Raw genomic sequence first — 18,328 nt, 5'->3', positions numbered from 1 at the left:
ATATTTTTCAGCTCAAGAACTTGTGTTTCCTTTTTATAATTTTTATCTGTGTTGATATTCCCTATTTGTTGAGACATTGTTCTCCTGGTTACCTTCAGCTCTTTGTCCTTCGTTTTCTTTAACTCTTTGAGTATATCTAAGACAGTCAACTTGAAGTATTTATCTAGTAAGTTTAATGTGTGTGCTTCCTCAGGGACAGTTTCTGGTAATTTCCTGTGAATAGGCCACATCTTTTGTTTCTTTGCATATGCTTCATAACTTTTGTTTTGAAAACTGCATTTAAAATCTTATAGTATATTAACTCTACAAATCAGATTCTTTCCCCTTTTCAGAGTTTATTTTTATATTTTGCTGTGGGTTGTAATTATTTATTTTAGTGATATTTGAAAATATTTTTGTAGACTGTATCTGTTGTCATGTGTGTTTCTGAAGTCTGTTTCTTTAGCTTGTGTTCCTTCAGCTAGTGTTTTGACATGACTTTTAAAAGTTTTCTTAAAATGCTTTTAAAATTTTTTCTTTTTAAATTCAGTGTTTCCTTGGTTGTTGTAAACCTATGACTAATTCCTAGAGTTCTGACAAAATTTAATAGTTGTTTTTTTGCTTAATTTTTAGGTGTTTCTGTGGGGAAACAGGCCCTTGGAATTTCCTACTCTGCTATTTTTGCTGATACCACCATTAATTCTTAACATTAAAAAAATTTAAGTTAAAACATTTTAAGAATTAAAAGTGACACCTATACATTTAAAATCTCAAATAGTAGTTCTAGGTTTATAATTAAATTTGTACTTCCTTGCTTCAGTCTGTCTGATTTTCCCAGCTACTTTTAATTCTTTCAGCTTTTTCATAAGACATTTACCTCTATATTTTAAAATAATAGGCCATTCCTGGTATTGCTTGATTTTTAAAAAGGTTTGAAAATCACACACACATACACACACACGGAGCGTCTCGTTTTCTTGTATAGTTGTATCACACTTTCTGGTAACACCATCATTCATTGTTTCATTATTGTGATTGTGTACATATTCACATTTATCATATACAGAATATTATTACATGTTCATTCTTATGCATTTATTTCCCTTCAGATAATTACTGTATCTGCTTTGATTTTTCTACAATCATCACTACTTCCTTATAAAACTCTTAACAGAACTGAAAATTATTTTTACGTATTGTGTAGTTTTTATTGATTTCTTGGAGGCTCTCCTGAGTCTTCTGCTCCACATTGGTATGGCTGCCCTCCAAGCCTTAGTGCAGCTGAAGTTTGTGTCTTCTGTCCACTGTGCTACACAGCTTTACTTCCACTGCTTCCTGGGTTGGATTCCGGATTCTGGTATCTTGTGTCTTCTGATTTCTTGGTTGACTCTTATTTTTTGGAGCGCATTCTCCGGTAGCTCTCTGAGGAAAGGTGTTTTGGATGTGAATTTTCAGATTGGTCATATCTGCATGTCTTTAAACTACCTTCACAGTTGCTCAGTGCCTCAGCTGAGTATAGAATTCTAGGTGGAATAACTTTCTTTCAGAAATCAAATTCATTGATCCATTGGCTTTTAGTTAAGTGTTTTTGGGAACCCCAGTTTATTTTGGTTCTGAATTTTTATCATATAATTCTCCACTCCTTCCACAAACCTTCAAACTTCCGAATAAAGTCCCTCTAACTATATTTTGCTCAGCTCTTTCCCCCAATTTTTTGCTTATCTTTCTTGCTTTCATCTCTTGAATAGGATATTTATTTGTAGTTTATCTTTGCACCAAGGATGCAGCCTTGTGGGGTCCCAGCTTTGACTCTTGTCTTCTGTGTTGGACTCTCCTCCTAGTATCATCTCCTTGACTTTACCTGCTCTTCCCTTGTCCTGAACAGCTGCAAAGTAGGTTCTCCAGAGTTCAGCAGATACTCTTAGCTCCATTTCTCACTTACCTCTTAAGATTCTCTTTTTAGTTTAGACCTGTTCTCTTTTGAGTCCTTATATTTTTGCCAAACCAATGATACGTTTAAGATTATGAATTAAAAACATTACTCAGTTTTGGTTATTTTCTGTAAGAGAGTTGTTTAATGTAATCCACCCTATAGCTGGGAGCAGAAGTCTCAGTTAACTCTCACCCACTCAAGTCTGGCTCTCTACTCCACTGATGCTACTCTTTTCTAGGTCCAGGGGACTTCATAGTGTCAAGCCTCATGGATATTTCTCTGTCTTCATATTACTTGACCTCTGAACAGCGTTGGATATTGCTGACTTCTTTGAATCACTCTCTTCTCTTGACTTTCACGATATCATTCTTACACTTTTCTTTCTTTTTTACTTGGAATCCTCTTCCTTTATCTAACCTCTACATCTTGGAATGGTTAAAGGTTTAGTGCTAGGTTCTGTTCTTTGTTGATACTTTCTTCCTGGATGATCTTACATAGTTTTATGGCTTTACATACTCTGTCAATGCCAGTTATTCCTCAGTTTATATTTCTAGCTCTAAGGTCTCCCCTAAATTGCATTCTCATATATGAAATTGCCTCTTTAAAATCTCTGTGTGGATGTTGAAGGCATCTCATATTTCACATATGCAAAATGGAGCTCTTCATTTCCACCTTAGTAAACACTACCACCAAGAAATCTAAGACTCATGCTTGGTTTCTTCTTTTTCCTCATTCCTGCTTTAATTCCTCACCATGTCTGGCTGGTTCTTTGTCTAAAAGAGTGGGCAGAAACTATCTCTCTTAAGGTGCAACTTGTAAATATTTTCAGCTCTGTGGGACATGTGGTTTCTGTTGCAACTATCAATTCTGCCATTGTATCAAGAAAGTGGCCATAGATAATATATAAATAAGTCATATTTGACTTGAGGCTAGCTGGATTTGGCCTGTGGGTTGTAGTATGCTGACCTCTAGCCAAAAATATTTGATATCAGAACTTGGGAGGGGGTATTAGATGGTTTCCTACTTTGAACAATATATTTCTAAAGCTTTGATGTTCTAGGAGGAGGAACCCTTTGAGAGTTCCAGTGAGGAAGAATCTGGTACCAAGGACCACCAGAGTCTAACTTCTGTTGTTGATGTTGAGGACCTTGGCAAAATTATGAATCATGTGAAGAAAGAAAAGGTACTGTAATTTTGGGAAACAGTAACTTGGATCCTGCAGTGGGTTAACATCTAGCATTCTGTATTGGTGTGTAGTCCATCTGAGCTCATAATTAGATAGTTTTATTTATTCGCCTCCTGTCTTGAGAGTTTTATACTTTTTTGCTATTTTTACATGAGCGTTGTGAAAGTCTTCTCTCTCAGCCCTGTGAAAATGAGCTTGTAGTAGGATAGGCAGAATATATTAGGACAAGAATTGAGGAAAGGCTAGATGGTAGGAGGGACTTAATTCATTGTGGAGCTGAAGATGATAGGATGACAGCATGGTAAGACTGATGAGTGTTAAGATTTTAAGTGGAACTCTGTGTAAAGTTGCTTCCCTGTCTTACAGACTGATGGTGGTGGACTTAGGGATGATGGCCGCTTGGTCTGTAGTGTTGAGATCAGCGTGGGTGGAGACCCTAAGAATCTGGGAGATGTTAGTCTGAGTTGTCATTGGCTCAGCGACTGAATGAATGTGAGAATGTGCAGTGCAGTAGGATTTTGTGCAGATTCCAATGATCTAAAATTGAAATCATGTAATATATACAGTTATATAAAAGGTAAAGTCCTAATTTATGTGCGAGTTTTGGGAAATGAAAATATTCTAAAATAAAAATGTGTCAAGTGCATAAGTCTTAGAAACAGAATAAGTACAATTATAGGAAAGTCCAAGAAAATCAATCATAAAATTAACATAAACTCCAATGAAAAGATTTAGTTTGGTAGCAGGATATAATAAGGTAACAAGTCAAAAAGCTTTTGCATTTCCAAACAATAACCAGTTAGAAGCTGTCATGGGAGAAAAGATCTCATTTACAACAGCCACATAAAAAATAAATAACTATATAGAAATGCACTTAAAAAGAAATACCCTAAACATTTTTGAAAGATATAACAGTGCCTTGAACAAACTGAAAAACATCCTTGTTTTTAGATATGGCGACTCAGTATTGCAACATGTCAGTTCTTGAAATCTAAAATGTTAATTTGATGCAATCCATTAAAAATTCCACTGAAGTTTTCTTCTGGTGCTAGACTGTTGATCCATGTAGAAAAGTAAACATGCAAGGACAGCTAGGAAAACCTTATGGCAAAAGTAGTGATGAGAAAGACTAGCTCTATCAGATATTGAACTTTACCACAAAGCATCTATAATTAAAACTGGTGTTGGCTTCTGATGAGACAGACAGGCCAATGTAATAGAATAAAATTCTAGAAATAAACCCAGCTGTGTATTGGAATTTCATATATGATAAAGGTGACACCTCTTTTCCCTAGTGTGAAAATATACTTTTAAGATAAATGATGTTGACAACTGGATAGCTAATTGTGAAAAGATAAAATTGGCTCTGTACTTCATACATACATCAGAATAAACTCTAATTGGGTCAGAGATCTAAATTTTTTTATATAAAAATATATAAATAACATTTAGATGAATTATTTTATAACTTGGAAAAGGTTTTCTATATGATTCAGAATCTAGAAGCAATAAAAGATGGAATTTATCAATGATTTTTTAATAAAGATTTATATGGCTATAAGGAAAATCAAAAGACAAGTGATAGAGTGACGAAGAATATTTGCCCCTTATAAAGAAGGGGTTAAATTTTCTACTGCACAAAGCACTCTTAATATTGAATAATAAAAAAAACCTAGAACCTAATAGAAAAAAATGGCAAGACACATGAATTGATGAGAATCAGAAAAAGCTCTACAAATAGACTAAACATATGAAAAAGGTGCTCAAATGAGAACTATAGTGACATACATTTCTCACCTATTAAAATGACAAAAATTCAACAGTTGGGAAGCACACACAACTGGTGAGGCTCTGGGGAAGTAGGCACTCACGCCTTGCTGAAAGGAGTCCAGAATGGTATAACCGTATGGAAGGCCCTGTGGTAGTCTTTACCAAATTTACACGCATTTGCCCAGTTATATGAATTTGCCTTGGAGATAGAGCTTCACAAATACAAAACAACACTTGCACAAAGTTATGCTTCATAGCATATATAGCAAACAGCTGTCAGATATGGGTTGAAAAAAGCATAATATACCCACAAAATACAATATTGTGCAGCTGTCAAAAATAATAAGGTGTATCCATATACGTTAATGTGATTTCCAGGTGGTGTTGGATTTGATTTGGAGGGTGGTGAGAACTTAAGGTTTAAAAAGCGTATTTTTTGTTGCGTTATATTTATGAGTTTATAACTTAAGTATTTGTGTATATAAATGATATTTTGTAGCTGTGTTCATGGAAAGGACCTTTCATGTTCTGACACCAACTAACAACCACTTCAATTCCAGTGACCTGCAGTTCAATTCAATTCTGACACTACCTGGAGTTAGCATGAGGCTCCACAGGCTTAGGGCATAGTTCTGCACAGGAATGCCCCCCACTTCAGAATGCTGTAAGTCTTGGGGGCCACCCGTACTTCCGATCAACTGGCTATAAATTTGGGGGTTCTCATGATCCCCTGAGGTTCGATAATTTGCTAGAATTACTCAATTCACTGAAAGCACTGTACTTATGATTATACCTTTGGGATACAAATTTCAAAACAACCAAATGGGAAAAAACTCTTAACGGCAAGTTCCGGAATGGAGGGGTGGGGAAGAGATCCAGAGTTTCTCTGCCCTCTCCTCATGGAATCTGGGCCTTCCGACCACATCAGTGTGTTCACCACTAGGAAGGACTGCTGAGTTCATCTGGAATATTTTATTGAGGTTTCATTACTTCGGCATGATTGAACACAGTCTCGGGCCCAGAGTTGCATTTTGTGGTTGGTCTTTCTGGTGACCCAGCCCCCATCCTGAAGCTATCTAGGGGCCCACCATGAGTAACCTCATTAGCATAACAAAGACACTTCTATCACTTAGGAAATGCCAAGGTGTTTTAAAGCTCTTTGCCAGGAACTGGAGGCAAAAGACCAGATTATTCTTTATTATGCCATAGATTTAGAGACAAAGCACACAGATCTTGTTTTCTAAATATCATTGCCCAGGGACAGGAACTAGGGCTCCTTGGAGAAATGGCTGATCTCAGGTTTGGGGAAGGGCAAATAATAGATGGGCCTGGAATATCTTGTTGAACAAGTAAGTCCTCAAGGACAGATGGAGATGTATCAAAAGGACATAGAAACCAATTTGAAGAGCTTCCCACAGGCCAAATTTGGGACAATTTGAGCATTAAAAATGAGTATAATGATTAGATAATGAACATAATGGACTGTATTACATCAAGTTAAAAAAATCAATCCTTGTGCTACACAAAGGGAAGCACGGGAGAAGGTCTTTGCAGAAAGTTTCCAGATAATAAATACACAAGGCATGATAGAATTATAAAATCATGTTTGCAACCCCCAGTGTAATAACTGACTTAAGAAAGGATTGGGTGAAATGTCTTTGGGGAACAGATAGTCACATAGTCTCAAAATAGCATCCTTGAAACAAAACCACTGAGATTTGCCAAAAATAAATAAATTAGTGGAAAAAAATACCCCACAGATTATTTACTAATTACAAAGGGGAAAATGTACCTTTATAAGTGGAGTGATTAGGTGACTCCTACCTCTACCAAAGAATAAATTTAGCATCATCATTTGCATTAAAACTTGACCTGATGCACTTCCTGATATGATGTGTAGCAAGATGTATACAATATCATCTATGTACTGTTTTGTCAGAAATGTTTTAACCTGAATCTTAATTATGGGGAAATAATCAGACAAATCCAAAATGTGGGACAGTCCATGAGACAACTGGCCAGGCTCTTTAAGGATCAATATCATAAACAATAGCAACAACAATAAAACATTGGGTGGGACTGTTCTAAGATTTAAAAAGACGAATGAAACATAACAAAATACATTTGTAAACTTTGACCTTGAATCAAAGAGAAAATGCTGTTGTATGGACATTTGAGGAAATTTGAAATTAATTTTTATTAGATAATACTGGATTTAAAATTTTTTCTTCATTTTAATGCTATTATAGTTTTGTAGGATCGTGTCTTTTTAGATGAATTATGCAGCATTTTAAGGGTGAAGTAGCGTGGTGTCTGCAATATACTTTCAAGTGGTTCAGCAAAATTTAATTTACATAAATACACACATGTGTATTATTTATGTGTATGTGTGTGTATCAATGGGCCCTGGCTGGTTTGGCTCAGTGGATTGAGCGTTGGCCTGCGAGCTAAGTGTCGCTGGTTCAATCTTCCAGTCAGGGCACATCAGAGAAGGAAAACTCTGATTCCAAAAAACCTCCGCTGCCTTGCGGCATACCTCTTCAGGGGAAAGGCTAAGGGAGTAAACCCCGACAGAAAATCCGGAGCCGGAGTCCCTAAGGCGGTTTGACGTTGTAGTCAACACCGGCAACTCCTGCGGCGCACCTGAAGCCAAGCTGTATTGACTCCGTCTTTCCCTTGGACCCTTCAGCTGCGAAGAGAGGGGGGGTCTGCTGCATGGGCAACAGCAGACCCTCCATATCACCCTGCCTAGGCTCTGTAGCTTCAGCTTCACTGGAGAGGACACTCCAGCGTCATCACAAGATGTCGATTCAACACGGGAGGAGACAGATACCGTGTCACTCCCGAGTCGGACTGCACAACCATTCTCGGCGGTGCAGATAGACTCTTAAGAAGCTACATCATCGTCTCTCGAGACGGACGGCTGCCGACGATGTGTATCAATGGATGGATGGATAGGTAATGGTCAAGCAAAAGTGCTGAATCTAGGTGAAAGGAATATGGGTCTTTATTGTACATTTCAACTTTTCTTAGGGTTTGAAATAAAAAGTATGAGGGGAGCTACTTTTCCCCACGCCCCCAAGTCAAAACAAAAAAATAGTATCAACTGAATTAGAAACTTTTAAAGATATTGCCGTTTGAGAATAACTTCCATTTTTTTTATAGGGCTAGTTGGTGAATGACTAGTTTTGCGTTATATAAGGTCTTAAGTATGTATTCCTTGCATATAGCGTGCGGGCCCTCTAATTTTACTCTGGGTGGCCCCATGCTATAAACAAATGGTAATTTAAGGGAATAAGTCTAACACTTATTTGATGTTGCCTAGTTAATTTTTTTTTTACTATAAATAAACATACCTATAATAATGAAAATTTAGAAACAAGGGAAAGGGCAAAAACCTACCAATAATTCTATCTTCCCAGAAAAATCACTATTAGTATATGGAATATTTATTTAAATTTTATATTATTATAAAAATGTTTGCCATATTCTCAGATAGTCTTTATAACCTTATTTGAAAACCTCACAGAAAAATCTTTTAAAGATAGTGAATACTGATATAGCCTGTGTTATGGTAAGGATTGAGAAGTTAGAAAAGCTGCTTTATTTTGACTTTTCTTTCTTTTCCAACCTGCTCAGGAAGAACATATTCCCTATCTTGGGATGAAAACTCTGGCAGATTTCCATGACTATTCTGGTCTTTTTTGGTAATAAAGTGTTATAGACACTTCAAAGCACAAAGTCTTAATTTGGCAGTAGAATATATAGCCCTATGAAATACTAAATAATACTAAATAAACTAAGTCAAAGTTTCCAATTTAATTTATAAATGAAACTTCTCCCCTATTTATTGTCTACTCTCTGGCCTGTCTGCTAGTGTCCACTGGGATCACCTTAAGATTTGGAGAGTGGTTCGGGGGTGGGCAGGAGAGAGAGAAATGGGAAACTTACTACTTGGCACTGTCATGAGATGACTTTGTGCTCCCTCTCCTCATCAGGTGTTTAAAATGGCCTCTTCTGGGCAGCCTTTCCATTGCTTCCTGGGAGACATTGTCCGTGGCTGTCTCCCAGCCTGACCCCTTGCACCGGGCAAGTGTGCCCTGAGACCTGTACTTCTCGTGGCTGCGTACTCCTGCTCTGAGCCCTGGATCTCTGGGTTCCTTCTTTGGAGTTCTGTGATCTGTTCTCTCTGCTTGCCCATTGGTCAGGATCTAAGGTCTCCCCTACCTGTACCCTGCTCCCAGAGGACCGTTCCTGAGTTCTTTGTTCAGGGAGGACAGGCAGGTTTCTACCCAGCAGCAGTAATTACTTGCTTCAGCAACTAGTCAGTCAGTCCTTTGCTCTCTGGATTCCTGGGCAGGAGGCATTCACCAGTCCGTGATGCACACCGAGTGCCAGGGTAGCATAGCAGCTTCTGCGAGGGCCCCTTTGGGAACCTCTCCCCTGGGGTTTTAGGTGAGGGTCACGTACCCACGCCCAGAACCTCTCAGTTTGAGGCAGGGAAGGGAACTCAAAATACCTTACCAACATTCTCCAGCGAAATCTTTACAAATCCTCTCTCATTATCTCCATACTCTCTTCCCTTTTATATCCTTGATGTGAATGAGGCATTTTTAAAGTTGTTAAACTGGTTTTTACATGTTTTCTTTGAAAATTTGTAACTTGATCTGACTTGTGTTTGGAATTTTATTTAATTTAATGCCCTGTTTACATATGTTTAAAAAATTCCAAAAATACAGCCCCCTTTCACTATTTTTCTTCAGTTTACTTTTCACAGGTAATCACAGTTTACAGTTTGGCAATAGTCTTCCAGGTACTTTACTGACTTAACACACCCATATAGTGTAATTTTCCTTCCTTCCTTCCTTCCTTCCTCCCTCCCTCCCTCCCTCCCTTCCTTCCTTCCTTCCTTCCTTCCTTCCTTCCTTCCCTCCCTTCCTTCCTTCCTTCCTTTCTTCCTTCCTTCCTTCGTTCCTTCCTTCCTTCCTTCCTTCCTTCCTTCCTTCCTTCCTTCCTTCTTTCCTAAACAGATGGGATCATTTCGTACTCTTAAATTTACAGACTGCTTTTATTTTCATTTAACATGACAATTCTGTTATACAGATCTACCTAATTTACTTAATGTTTATATAGCAATCCATATTATGTCTTATAATTTATTTGACTCTTGTTGATTAACATTAAGGTATTTTGCAATTTCTATAATGACATGCTTGCTGTTATGTATTTTGTTGCGGGTATAAATCTATTTCAAGAATAAATTTGTAGAATTGAAATTTCTAGATCAAAGGAAATTTCATAGTTCGATAAATATTTCAAAATTGTTATGTAAAAAGTTGAAAACGTTTTTATTTTCTTCTTACAGTGTAGGAGAGAGATGAGAATGCCTATTTCTCTGTACTCTTGCCAACCCCAAGATGTTATCAGTTGTTTAAATCTTGCCAACCTGAAAAATAATAACCTGATTTTAATTTACATTTAATTTTGAGTGAGATTGAACATGTTTTCTTTTTTTCCCTCCTGTCAGCCATCTTTTTCTGTCTGCCTGGAGTTAAATAAACTACAGGGTCTGATGACACAGCCCCCAAGGCTGCTTTCAATTTGGGGGTGTTTCTAAAAATTACCCTTAGGTTGATGATTTGCTAGTAAAATTCACAGAACTTACTGAAAGCTGTTATCTTCATGGTTGCAGTTTGCTATTGGGAAAGGGTACAGAAAATTAGCCAAAGGAAGAGAAGAAAGAGACACAGAGCAGAGTCTGGGAAGCACTTATTTGTTGTCCTTAGGACATGTCACCGTCCCAGCATTGGTGTGTGACAATGCACACGGAGTATTGCCAGCCCAGGAAGCTTACCTGAATTTCGGTGTTCACAGCATTTATTGGGACTTCTTCACTGGGTAGGCAGGGCTGACTGATTGATTGCCCATATGGTTGCACTCACCCTCCAGGCCTCTGTTCCCACTTTGGCCTGAGTCACCTCATTAGCATTCACTGTCCAGTGCAGTCTGAGGGGCCCACCATGAATACGAGAGCAGATAGTCCTATCATTCAGGAAGTTACAAGGGTTTAGAGGTTACTTTCTAGGAACGGGGGACAATGGCCAGATTTCTCTTTGGGCAAGACCAAATTCTTGACTACACACTGTCCTGTCTTCATTTCTACATTGAGTTGTTTGGCTTCTGTTGTAAAGCTCATAACCAATAAATATCCTGATGAGTATAAAACTCTAAACTATAATATCCAAAATTATTTTCTGAATTTAAAATTACCATCTATTCTCTTGTTGTAGCATTTTGTTACTTGTGTGCTAATACTTCTATGTGTTGGGGTTGTTTCTGTTATTTTTAGTAGCTTTCATATTTTAGAAAGCATGGCAAAGGAGCTCTTAAGAATGACAAGTGTGTGGATTTAAGTTCCAGGCCTGACCCAGCCAGCTTGGGCATCTGAGGGCCCAGCGTAGTTTCCCTAGCCTTACTCCCCTTGTCTGAGAGACATGGACTGCAACCTCCACCTTCCTTACAGAGTTGACAGAGTTGTGTGTGTCAGATGAGAACATGGACGTGGAAATGCATTGAATCTCTGAAAGCCTGACAGTTGCCAAAATGAGACGTAAGTTTGCTTAGACATTTTAAATTTGCTTATATGTTTTTTCTAGAGTTGATCATTTAGTCTGTTTCAGGTTTTCTGCTATTATAATTAGCACTGGTTTAGATCATTTTTACTGAAAAATTTTAGTATTTTCTCAGATACCATGTGATTCCACTCATTTGTGGAATTTAATAAACAAACTGAACTAACAAGGAAAATGGGGACAGACTCATAGATGGAGAGCAGATGACAGCTGGGTAGGGGGTGGGAGGTTTGAAGAAAAAGGCCCCGTGGACATGGACAGCAGTGTGGTGACTGCTGGGGGGACAGGGAAATAAGGGGACTAAATGGTGATGGAAAAAATACAATGAAGATTAAATAAATATATATATTAGTATTTTCTTAGATTATATTTTCCTCAAGTTGATATACTAACTAGATCAGAACAAATGTATAATTTTATGCCCTTTAGTTAAAAATATGAGTAATTTTCAGTGGTAAAACTGTCTTAAAACAGGATAAATTTTACTGCATGAGATAACTGATTTAGATAGATTTCTGGATTTTTCCACCAGATTAAGATACTTAAAGCTTTATATATAGTGGGTGAAGAATTTGGAATAATTTTTTCCCAACTGAGGTATGATTGATAAATAAAAATTTAGGTTGTATGTGATTTTTGATAAAGTTACATATAATGTGATGCTTTGATATATGTATACATTGTGAAATGATTACCACAATCAAGTTAATACATCCATCACCTCACATAGTTCCTTTTTGTATATGTGTGTCTTGAGAACACTTATTATTTAATCTCAGCAAATTTCAAGTATACAGTAAGAGTTTGGAATAATGTGTGGGTGCATTTTTTTCTTTGCTTTTTTATCTTATGTCCATTAGAGGGCACTGGAGAAAAGGGCTAATGAAAAATTTGGACATCCATCTGAAGTATTGTTTGAAATGAAATTATTTTGGACTTAATTATTAACTTTAAGAAGTTGGTTTATGATATTTCAGGGTTCTAATAAATCTCTCATAAAACCATTCAATCTGGGAAAAATGTTTTTTCCAAAATCAGTATGACATGAAAATAAAACATCAGATTTTGTTTTACATTATTGTTTGGTTATGGTAGAGTTTCCAAACGTGCTTGTGTTTTCATTGTATATTGGATGTAATATACTAAACTCAGTGATGGATGTAATTACTGCTTGGCTCTTGTTTTTCATTTTTTTTGGCATTTTCTTTGGGGTTCGTTTACACATGTTCCTGAGCTGCTTTCTGCCTGATCATCGTTATGCATCACAGTGAATTGCCCGAGATGTTACTGTAGAGGAAGCTCTAGTACTTAAGAGCATCTGCTTTAGAGTTGGGCCAAAGCACTCCTATTATAAGACCGCTTTTTGAATGATACTAACTTCGATGGAGTCACAGTATCTCAGCTTGTGTGTCTGTTGGCCAGTTATGTCATTCCCTGTGCTTCAGTTTTCTCATCTCTCAAGTGGGAGATAACAGCAACTGCCTTCTAAAGTTGTTAGGAAGACTGTTGACCGATGGTCGTTGGCTCCAATTCAGTACCAACAGGAATCCCCAGTTTGGGGTGTGGTGAAGAAGGAAACTTTACTCGGTGCAGACAGTTCAGTTGTGACACAACGAGGCAGTGGTGTTATAGCTCATTATGAAACAGCAGTGGTGGGACAGCACCATTGTGAGGTCGCCTTTGGGTGAGGCCCCTCTCTGGCTAGGCAGCTCTGCTCTGCTCTGCTCTGTGCCACTCTGGTCTGTTCTGCTCTGGTCTGCTCTGTTTTTGCATGGCTCTGATTGGACAGGGAAAGTCTCAGTCTTATTGGTTGAAATATGATTCCAGAAGCCCCTTTATGAGGCTGGCTCAGACTGCAGGAACACAGTGTAAGCAGGCAGTTCAGTGCTGAAGGCAGGCAGCTTAGTTCAGGCTTCTCTGAAGCATGGCTTGTGTGAGAGGCCCTTGTTCAAGAACTGCCTCTAGGCTCTGCTTTTAAATTTGAGCCACTTAGCCACTGATAGTCCTTGATAGGTGTCTTCTTTTTGGTATCTACAAGATTAAATAAGTTCATCCATTTAAAGCCTTTACTTTCTTGCCTGCCACATAGTTTGTACTCGGTAAGTATTAACTGTTATTGTATAAAAAGATGTCTTCAAATGGGCTAGGATTGATTCAACTAGTATACCACCATGATGTCCACCTCCCTCCCTTGGTAGCAAGGTCTAAGACAGTAATTCTAAGGCTGAACAGAATTTGAAGGGTGGGAGTGATGTTCAAGAACAAGAGAGCTAGTGTTTGAAGCATTGGAAAATTAGGAAGACAGATGCAGAGGGGATGGTGTGCTAGGGAGCATAGCATGTTTTGGGGAACCCTAAACAGTTTTGTATGTGTAGTTGAGAGGGGGCGGGGATGTGTGGAGAGGTGAAATAGGGAAGGCAAGGGCAGGATTCTGCACTTGATCTTAGCCAAAAGGCCACAAAGTGATGGGGCAGGATTCCGTAGCCTTTTCATGCTCTGTCACGGGGTATGAGCTTTATCCTAATGGCAATGGGAAACAGTGTGTTCATTTGATTAGATGAGTGGGTCGGGGACGTGGGGAGAGGGGAAGTTCCAGTGTGTAGGTTCAGAGAAATCAGAGTGCACAGTGGGTTATCTCAGTCAGTCCTCACAATGGCCCTGTTATCCCTACTATTATCATCTTCACTTTACCATTTCACAGGGTAAGAAGCAGGCTTAGAGAAGTACAGCAATTTGTTCAAAGTCAGATGACTGGCTGGTAATTGGTGGGGGTCAAGCCCAGACCCCATCTCTTTGTTTCATGCCCTTTTGCTGCTGTGTTCCAGGGGAGAAGTGGTTCCCACCGGGGAATTAGAGGCATTTGGGTAGAGAACAAGGAATCAGGAAGAGCCTGTTTCTCTCATGTTATGATTGGTAAATGCAAAGGGGATTGCTTTTTTTTTTTTTTCTTCAGTAAGTAAATATTGCTAAATACTCCCCACAGCATGTTCTGGTTAAGCAGACAAACAGTGATATCAGTATTGGAACTAAATGGTGAATGCTTGGTAATTACTCACCAGAGAAACATGTCCATGGACAAAAGGATTTCAGCCTGTCCAGTTTTGATTATAAAGTTGCAGAGTACTGCAGTGGAATAACTTGAAGCTAGTTCTCCTTTCATGATTACTTTTAGGGCTTCCAGTGTTTAATTCACACAGAAACAAAAGGTGCTATCCCTTCAACTTTGAGATACTGCCTGTAAATCAGCCTGCTCACTCATGGCCTGTGCAGGCAGACTTAATAGTGAATTCCTTAAGCCAGGTTATACAAAATAGAATCACTGGGCCAGAGGAAGCCATTTTAAAGCCCTTGACATACCTAGTTAAACTGCTTCAGAAAGTCCACAAAGCATCCTTAAAACCTAGAATGCACAAAAAGCCTCGAGTCCTGTTTGAAATTGGTCATTTAAAAACTGAGCTCTAACAAGTGAGTGGTATATGAAGGGTTCCTTTATTAGAGAAATAGGAATCTATGGAAGTGGTGTTAGCTGGCAGCAGGTGTTTTAATTACACCTGCAGAAGACTTTAATACTGAAAGTTGTGAGATCTAGAATAAGTTTCTGAAAGAAGTGAGATCTGTTTTTCTAGAGCTAGAAATAGCTGCCTGGTGGTTTTGAGGCATTTATTCATAATTTGGCCAACATTTACCCTGAATGACCACCCTATGCTAGCATGGTTCCAGGCTTAGACTGACTATGTAGAAAAATGACCTAGAGATTCTGTATCCAGCATCTTCTGCATGGATTGGTAAGGAATGGGATCACCTGATGGTAAGCAAAGTACAATAAAATAAACAGATTTAAACAAATAATCAGAAACACTTTTTCCCCCTCTAGAATAAATGTATGCTTTGGTAATGAAAAGCCTGTTTGTTGCAAAGCACTTGTTTGGCATTGTCCAGTTAGGTGGCATTTTACCTTAAGATCTTTAACAAATCACTTTTTTACCTTGTTTCTACCCTAAGCAATTTTGTGGTGTTACTGTGGGTTCTGGGATGACAGTGTGAAATGAGTTAGGTAATATTACATAATGTCTTTAAAAAAAATTAGCACCACTTTTTGCTCCCATTATTACATAAGATTCATATAGCCTATTTTGTTTATATAAAGAAATTTTCACTTCTGTATATTCATTTTTCTCAAGTGCCTAGGATAGCTTATGATCAGGTTTCCTTTTTGTATCTTGGGAAACAACAGCTCGAAGAGGGTAAGTGTTCTCTTTCAAGGCAAGTGTAATGGGTTTGGGAGCTGGGGAAGGGGTGTCAGTAGAGGTTGGAGACAAGCAGGCCATTTTGTTTGGCTGTTGCTATCGTCCCTTAGAAGAAGCCAAGGCTTTGGGCAAAAGCAGTGGCATTGCAGACGCGGAGAACCAGTATGCTGGGCATTAAAGCCTTGTTAAATGGGTGTACAGGAGAGGGAGGAATAGAGGTTGACCAATTATGGGATCTTCATTTATTTCTGCCTAGGTAATGAAACAGCTATAAAAAATAACAATACATAGGTCCTGGTACTTGTTATATTGTTATATTCTAGGAAAACAGTGAACAGTGTCTGCAGATAGATTAGAATTAGAATTTGAATGGTGCTTTGACTTCCTTTGGGAACGTTATGAAGCATTGTATTTCTTCGAAATGAAGTTGCTGCTGCATATGGAAGACAGGGCTAAACTGCCATAGAGGCAAACATGATAAAGATTGGTCCTGAATGTTCAAGACTTCCAGTCATGGCCTCTGATCTCTTTCTATATAAACTTTGTATCTAAATTATTGATTCTGGAGTAGCTACACTCACATTTTCTGATAGATAATTTCTCTAGTGATGGGACATGGACTGTGTTCCATTGCTATTCTTTTAAGAGTATGTTCATTTCATAGAGGTCAGAAGGTTTTTTTCTTTTCTTTTTTCTTTTTTTTTTCTTTCTCCTTCCTTCCTTCCTTCCTTCCTTCCTTCCTTCCTTCCTTCCTTCCTTCCTTCCTTTCTTTTCTTTTCCTTTCCTTTTTTTTTTTCACCACAAGAAGGTGTCTGTAGAGGCCAGTGTGATGGGCTGGGTCCAGTTTTTGGTTTATGTGACCTTTGTGGTAAGCAAATAAGCTGGTGATGTTTTGTGGTGACAGTGGCTTTCAAGAGTAAATACTACCACCTCCTTTCATTTCTTGCACCATTAATAGGGAGTTACAGTAACTTGCTGTGGAATTACTTCAGAGACATTTAAACACAGTCAAGGTCAAGGTTGGTTTCATTTTGCTCCACTACAAGACTTCCTTTTCAGCTCACTTTTTTGATTTTAAGTCTGAAATAGACTTCAAACAAAGCCAAAACATTGTTTAAAAAAAAAAATCTTAAAATAATAACTGGATTCTTTTAATTTATTAAAAATGCCCAGCATCAAGCTGATTACTTTTATAATAGATAACAAATGATTGATGTTCATTTCTGCGTTTTTTCAGTTCCGTCTGAAAATGTGCAGTTGAGAACTTTGCTAACAGGCAAAATTGTTCATTAGCTTTGCATTTTGATTATGTTCAGTAGTTTAGAATGCTGATCGTTTGGACAGATGGAACTAACCTGGTTTATGTTTCTCATTTGGTACATTCGACTCTCTAAAGTGCTTTTTCACTGACTTCCTATATCAGATCAAGTTGCTGAAATAACAGTTAACTCTGAATTTCATCAGTTTACCTTTCTCTATTTTGAAATATTTAATCTGTTTTACATTTTATGTATAGAGAACAGTAAACGTTCACAAAAACAGACAGAATGATATAGTGAATTCCTGTCACTTGTTGCGTAGCTTCAAACACGAACTGTCCTCCCTTCTGTATTAGTTTGATGCAGATCTCAGATACCACATCATCTGTGAGATGTTTTCAGTTTTAGGTAGAACGGTACTACTGTGAGTCTGTTCACTAGTTCACTGCGGGCTGGTCATTGGAAATGGGCAGGCACTGAGGGTAGTCTAGGGCTTGTTGCTAGGGCTGCTGCCAGGGTGAGTTATTTTGAATTTCTGTGGCTCTTAGTGTTTTCTTTAAAGTGTAACACAGACTTTGTGCATTGTTTTGAAAATATTAATTAGCCCTCTACCATCTTCTAGCAAGACATCGAGATAATTTAAAATATATATTTACATAAGATTTGAAAGGACAGGAAGAGATCAGTGCAATGGATGAATGAGGGTCATCTTATAACATGAAGCCATTTACAGAAACTACGAGACAGGCATGATGCAAGACCTTACACAATGATCAGAGGTGTGCTGTGGACATTTCTAGTGGTCAAAGTCAAAAGGAAACACAATCAGTTTTATCCTTCAGATTTCTTTCTATCACTGAAGACAAATTTTCCTCATGGAATCTTCTAAAAGGAGCCATTGGGGCAGCAGGTGGAGGTGGTAGAATAACTTGGTCTCTGAGCAGATGGTCGTTTGGGCAGCCCAGGGTACTTTTCTGATTTGTATTTGGGGTTTGCAGACACAATAACCCATAAGAGCTATAATTTATTGAACTCTGTTCTGTATCAGGCATTGTGCCAAGTGATTTTATTTTATTTAATCTTCAACATATTCCTGCTCCACAGATACTGCATTGCCCATTTTTCAGGTGAGGAAATTGATATTCAGAGAAATAACTTGATGGAGTTATGCAGTGGTTTGTACTCAGTGTGGTAAAATAGTTGACATACAGATACATGATTACTGATTTATGTTTTGTGGCTGTATGTGTTTGAGAATGTAGTTACTTTTTGGGGGAGGGGGAAAGCTGGCTTGTCTTTTTAGAGCATTGTCTGACTGGAAA

General features: G+C 38.1%; 1 protein-coding gene across 1 annotated transcript in view; it reads left to right on the top strand.

Moving 5' to 3' along the window:
• Positions 1–18,328, top strand: part of LOC150009148 (S-adenosyl-L-methionine-dependent tRNA 4-demethylwyosine synthase TYW1) — a 162,292-nt gene that overhangs the window by 16,570 nt on the left and 127,394 nt on the right. The window contains exon 7 of the mRNA XM_090276914.1: positions 2,973–3,095. Coding sequence (XP_090133040.1) covers positions 2,973–3,095 — 123 coding nt within the window. The remainder of the gene's footprint in view (positions 1–2,972; positions 3,096–18,328) is intronic.

Source organism: Furipterus horrens, unplaced genomic scaffold (genome assembly GCF_987537825.1).
Source record: "Furipterus horrens unplaced genomic scaffold, mFurHor1.1.pri manual_scaffold_5, whole genome shotgun sequence".
In the NCBI taxonomy this organism is placed as follows: domain Eukaryota; kingdom Metazoa; phylum Chordata; class Mammalia; order Chiroptera; family Furipteridae; genus Furipterus; species Furipterus horrens.
Note: the sequence above shows the minus strand (reverse complement) of the source record. Positions and strands in the feature narration are given on the sequence as shown.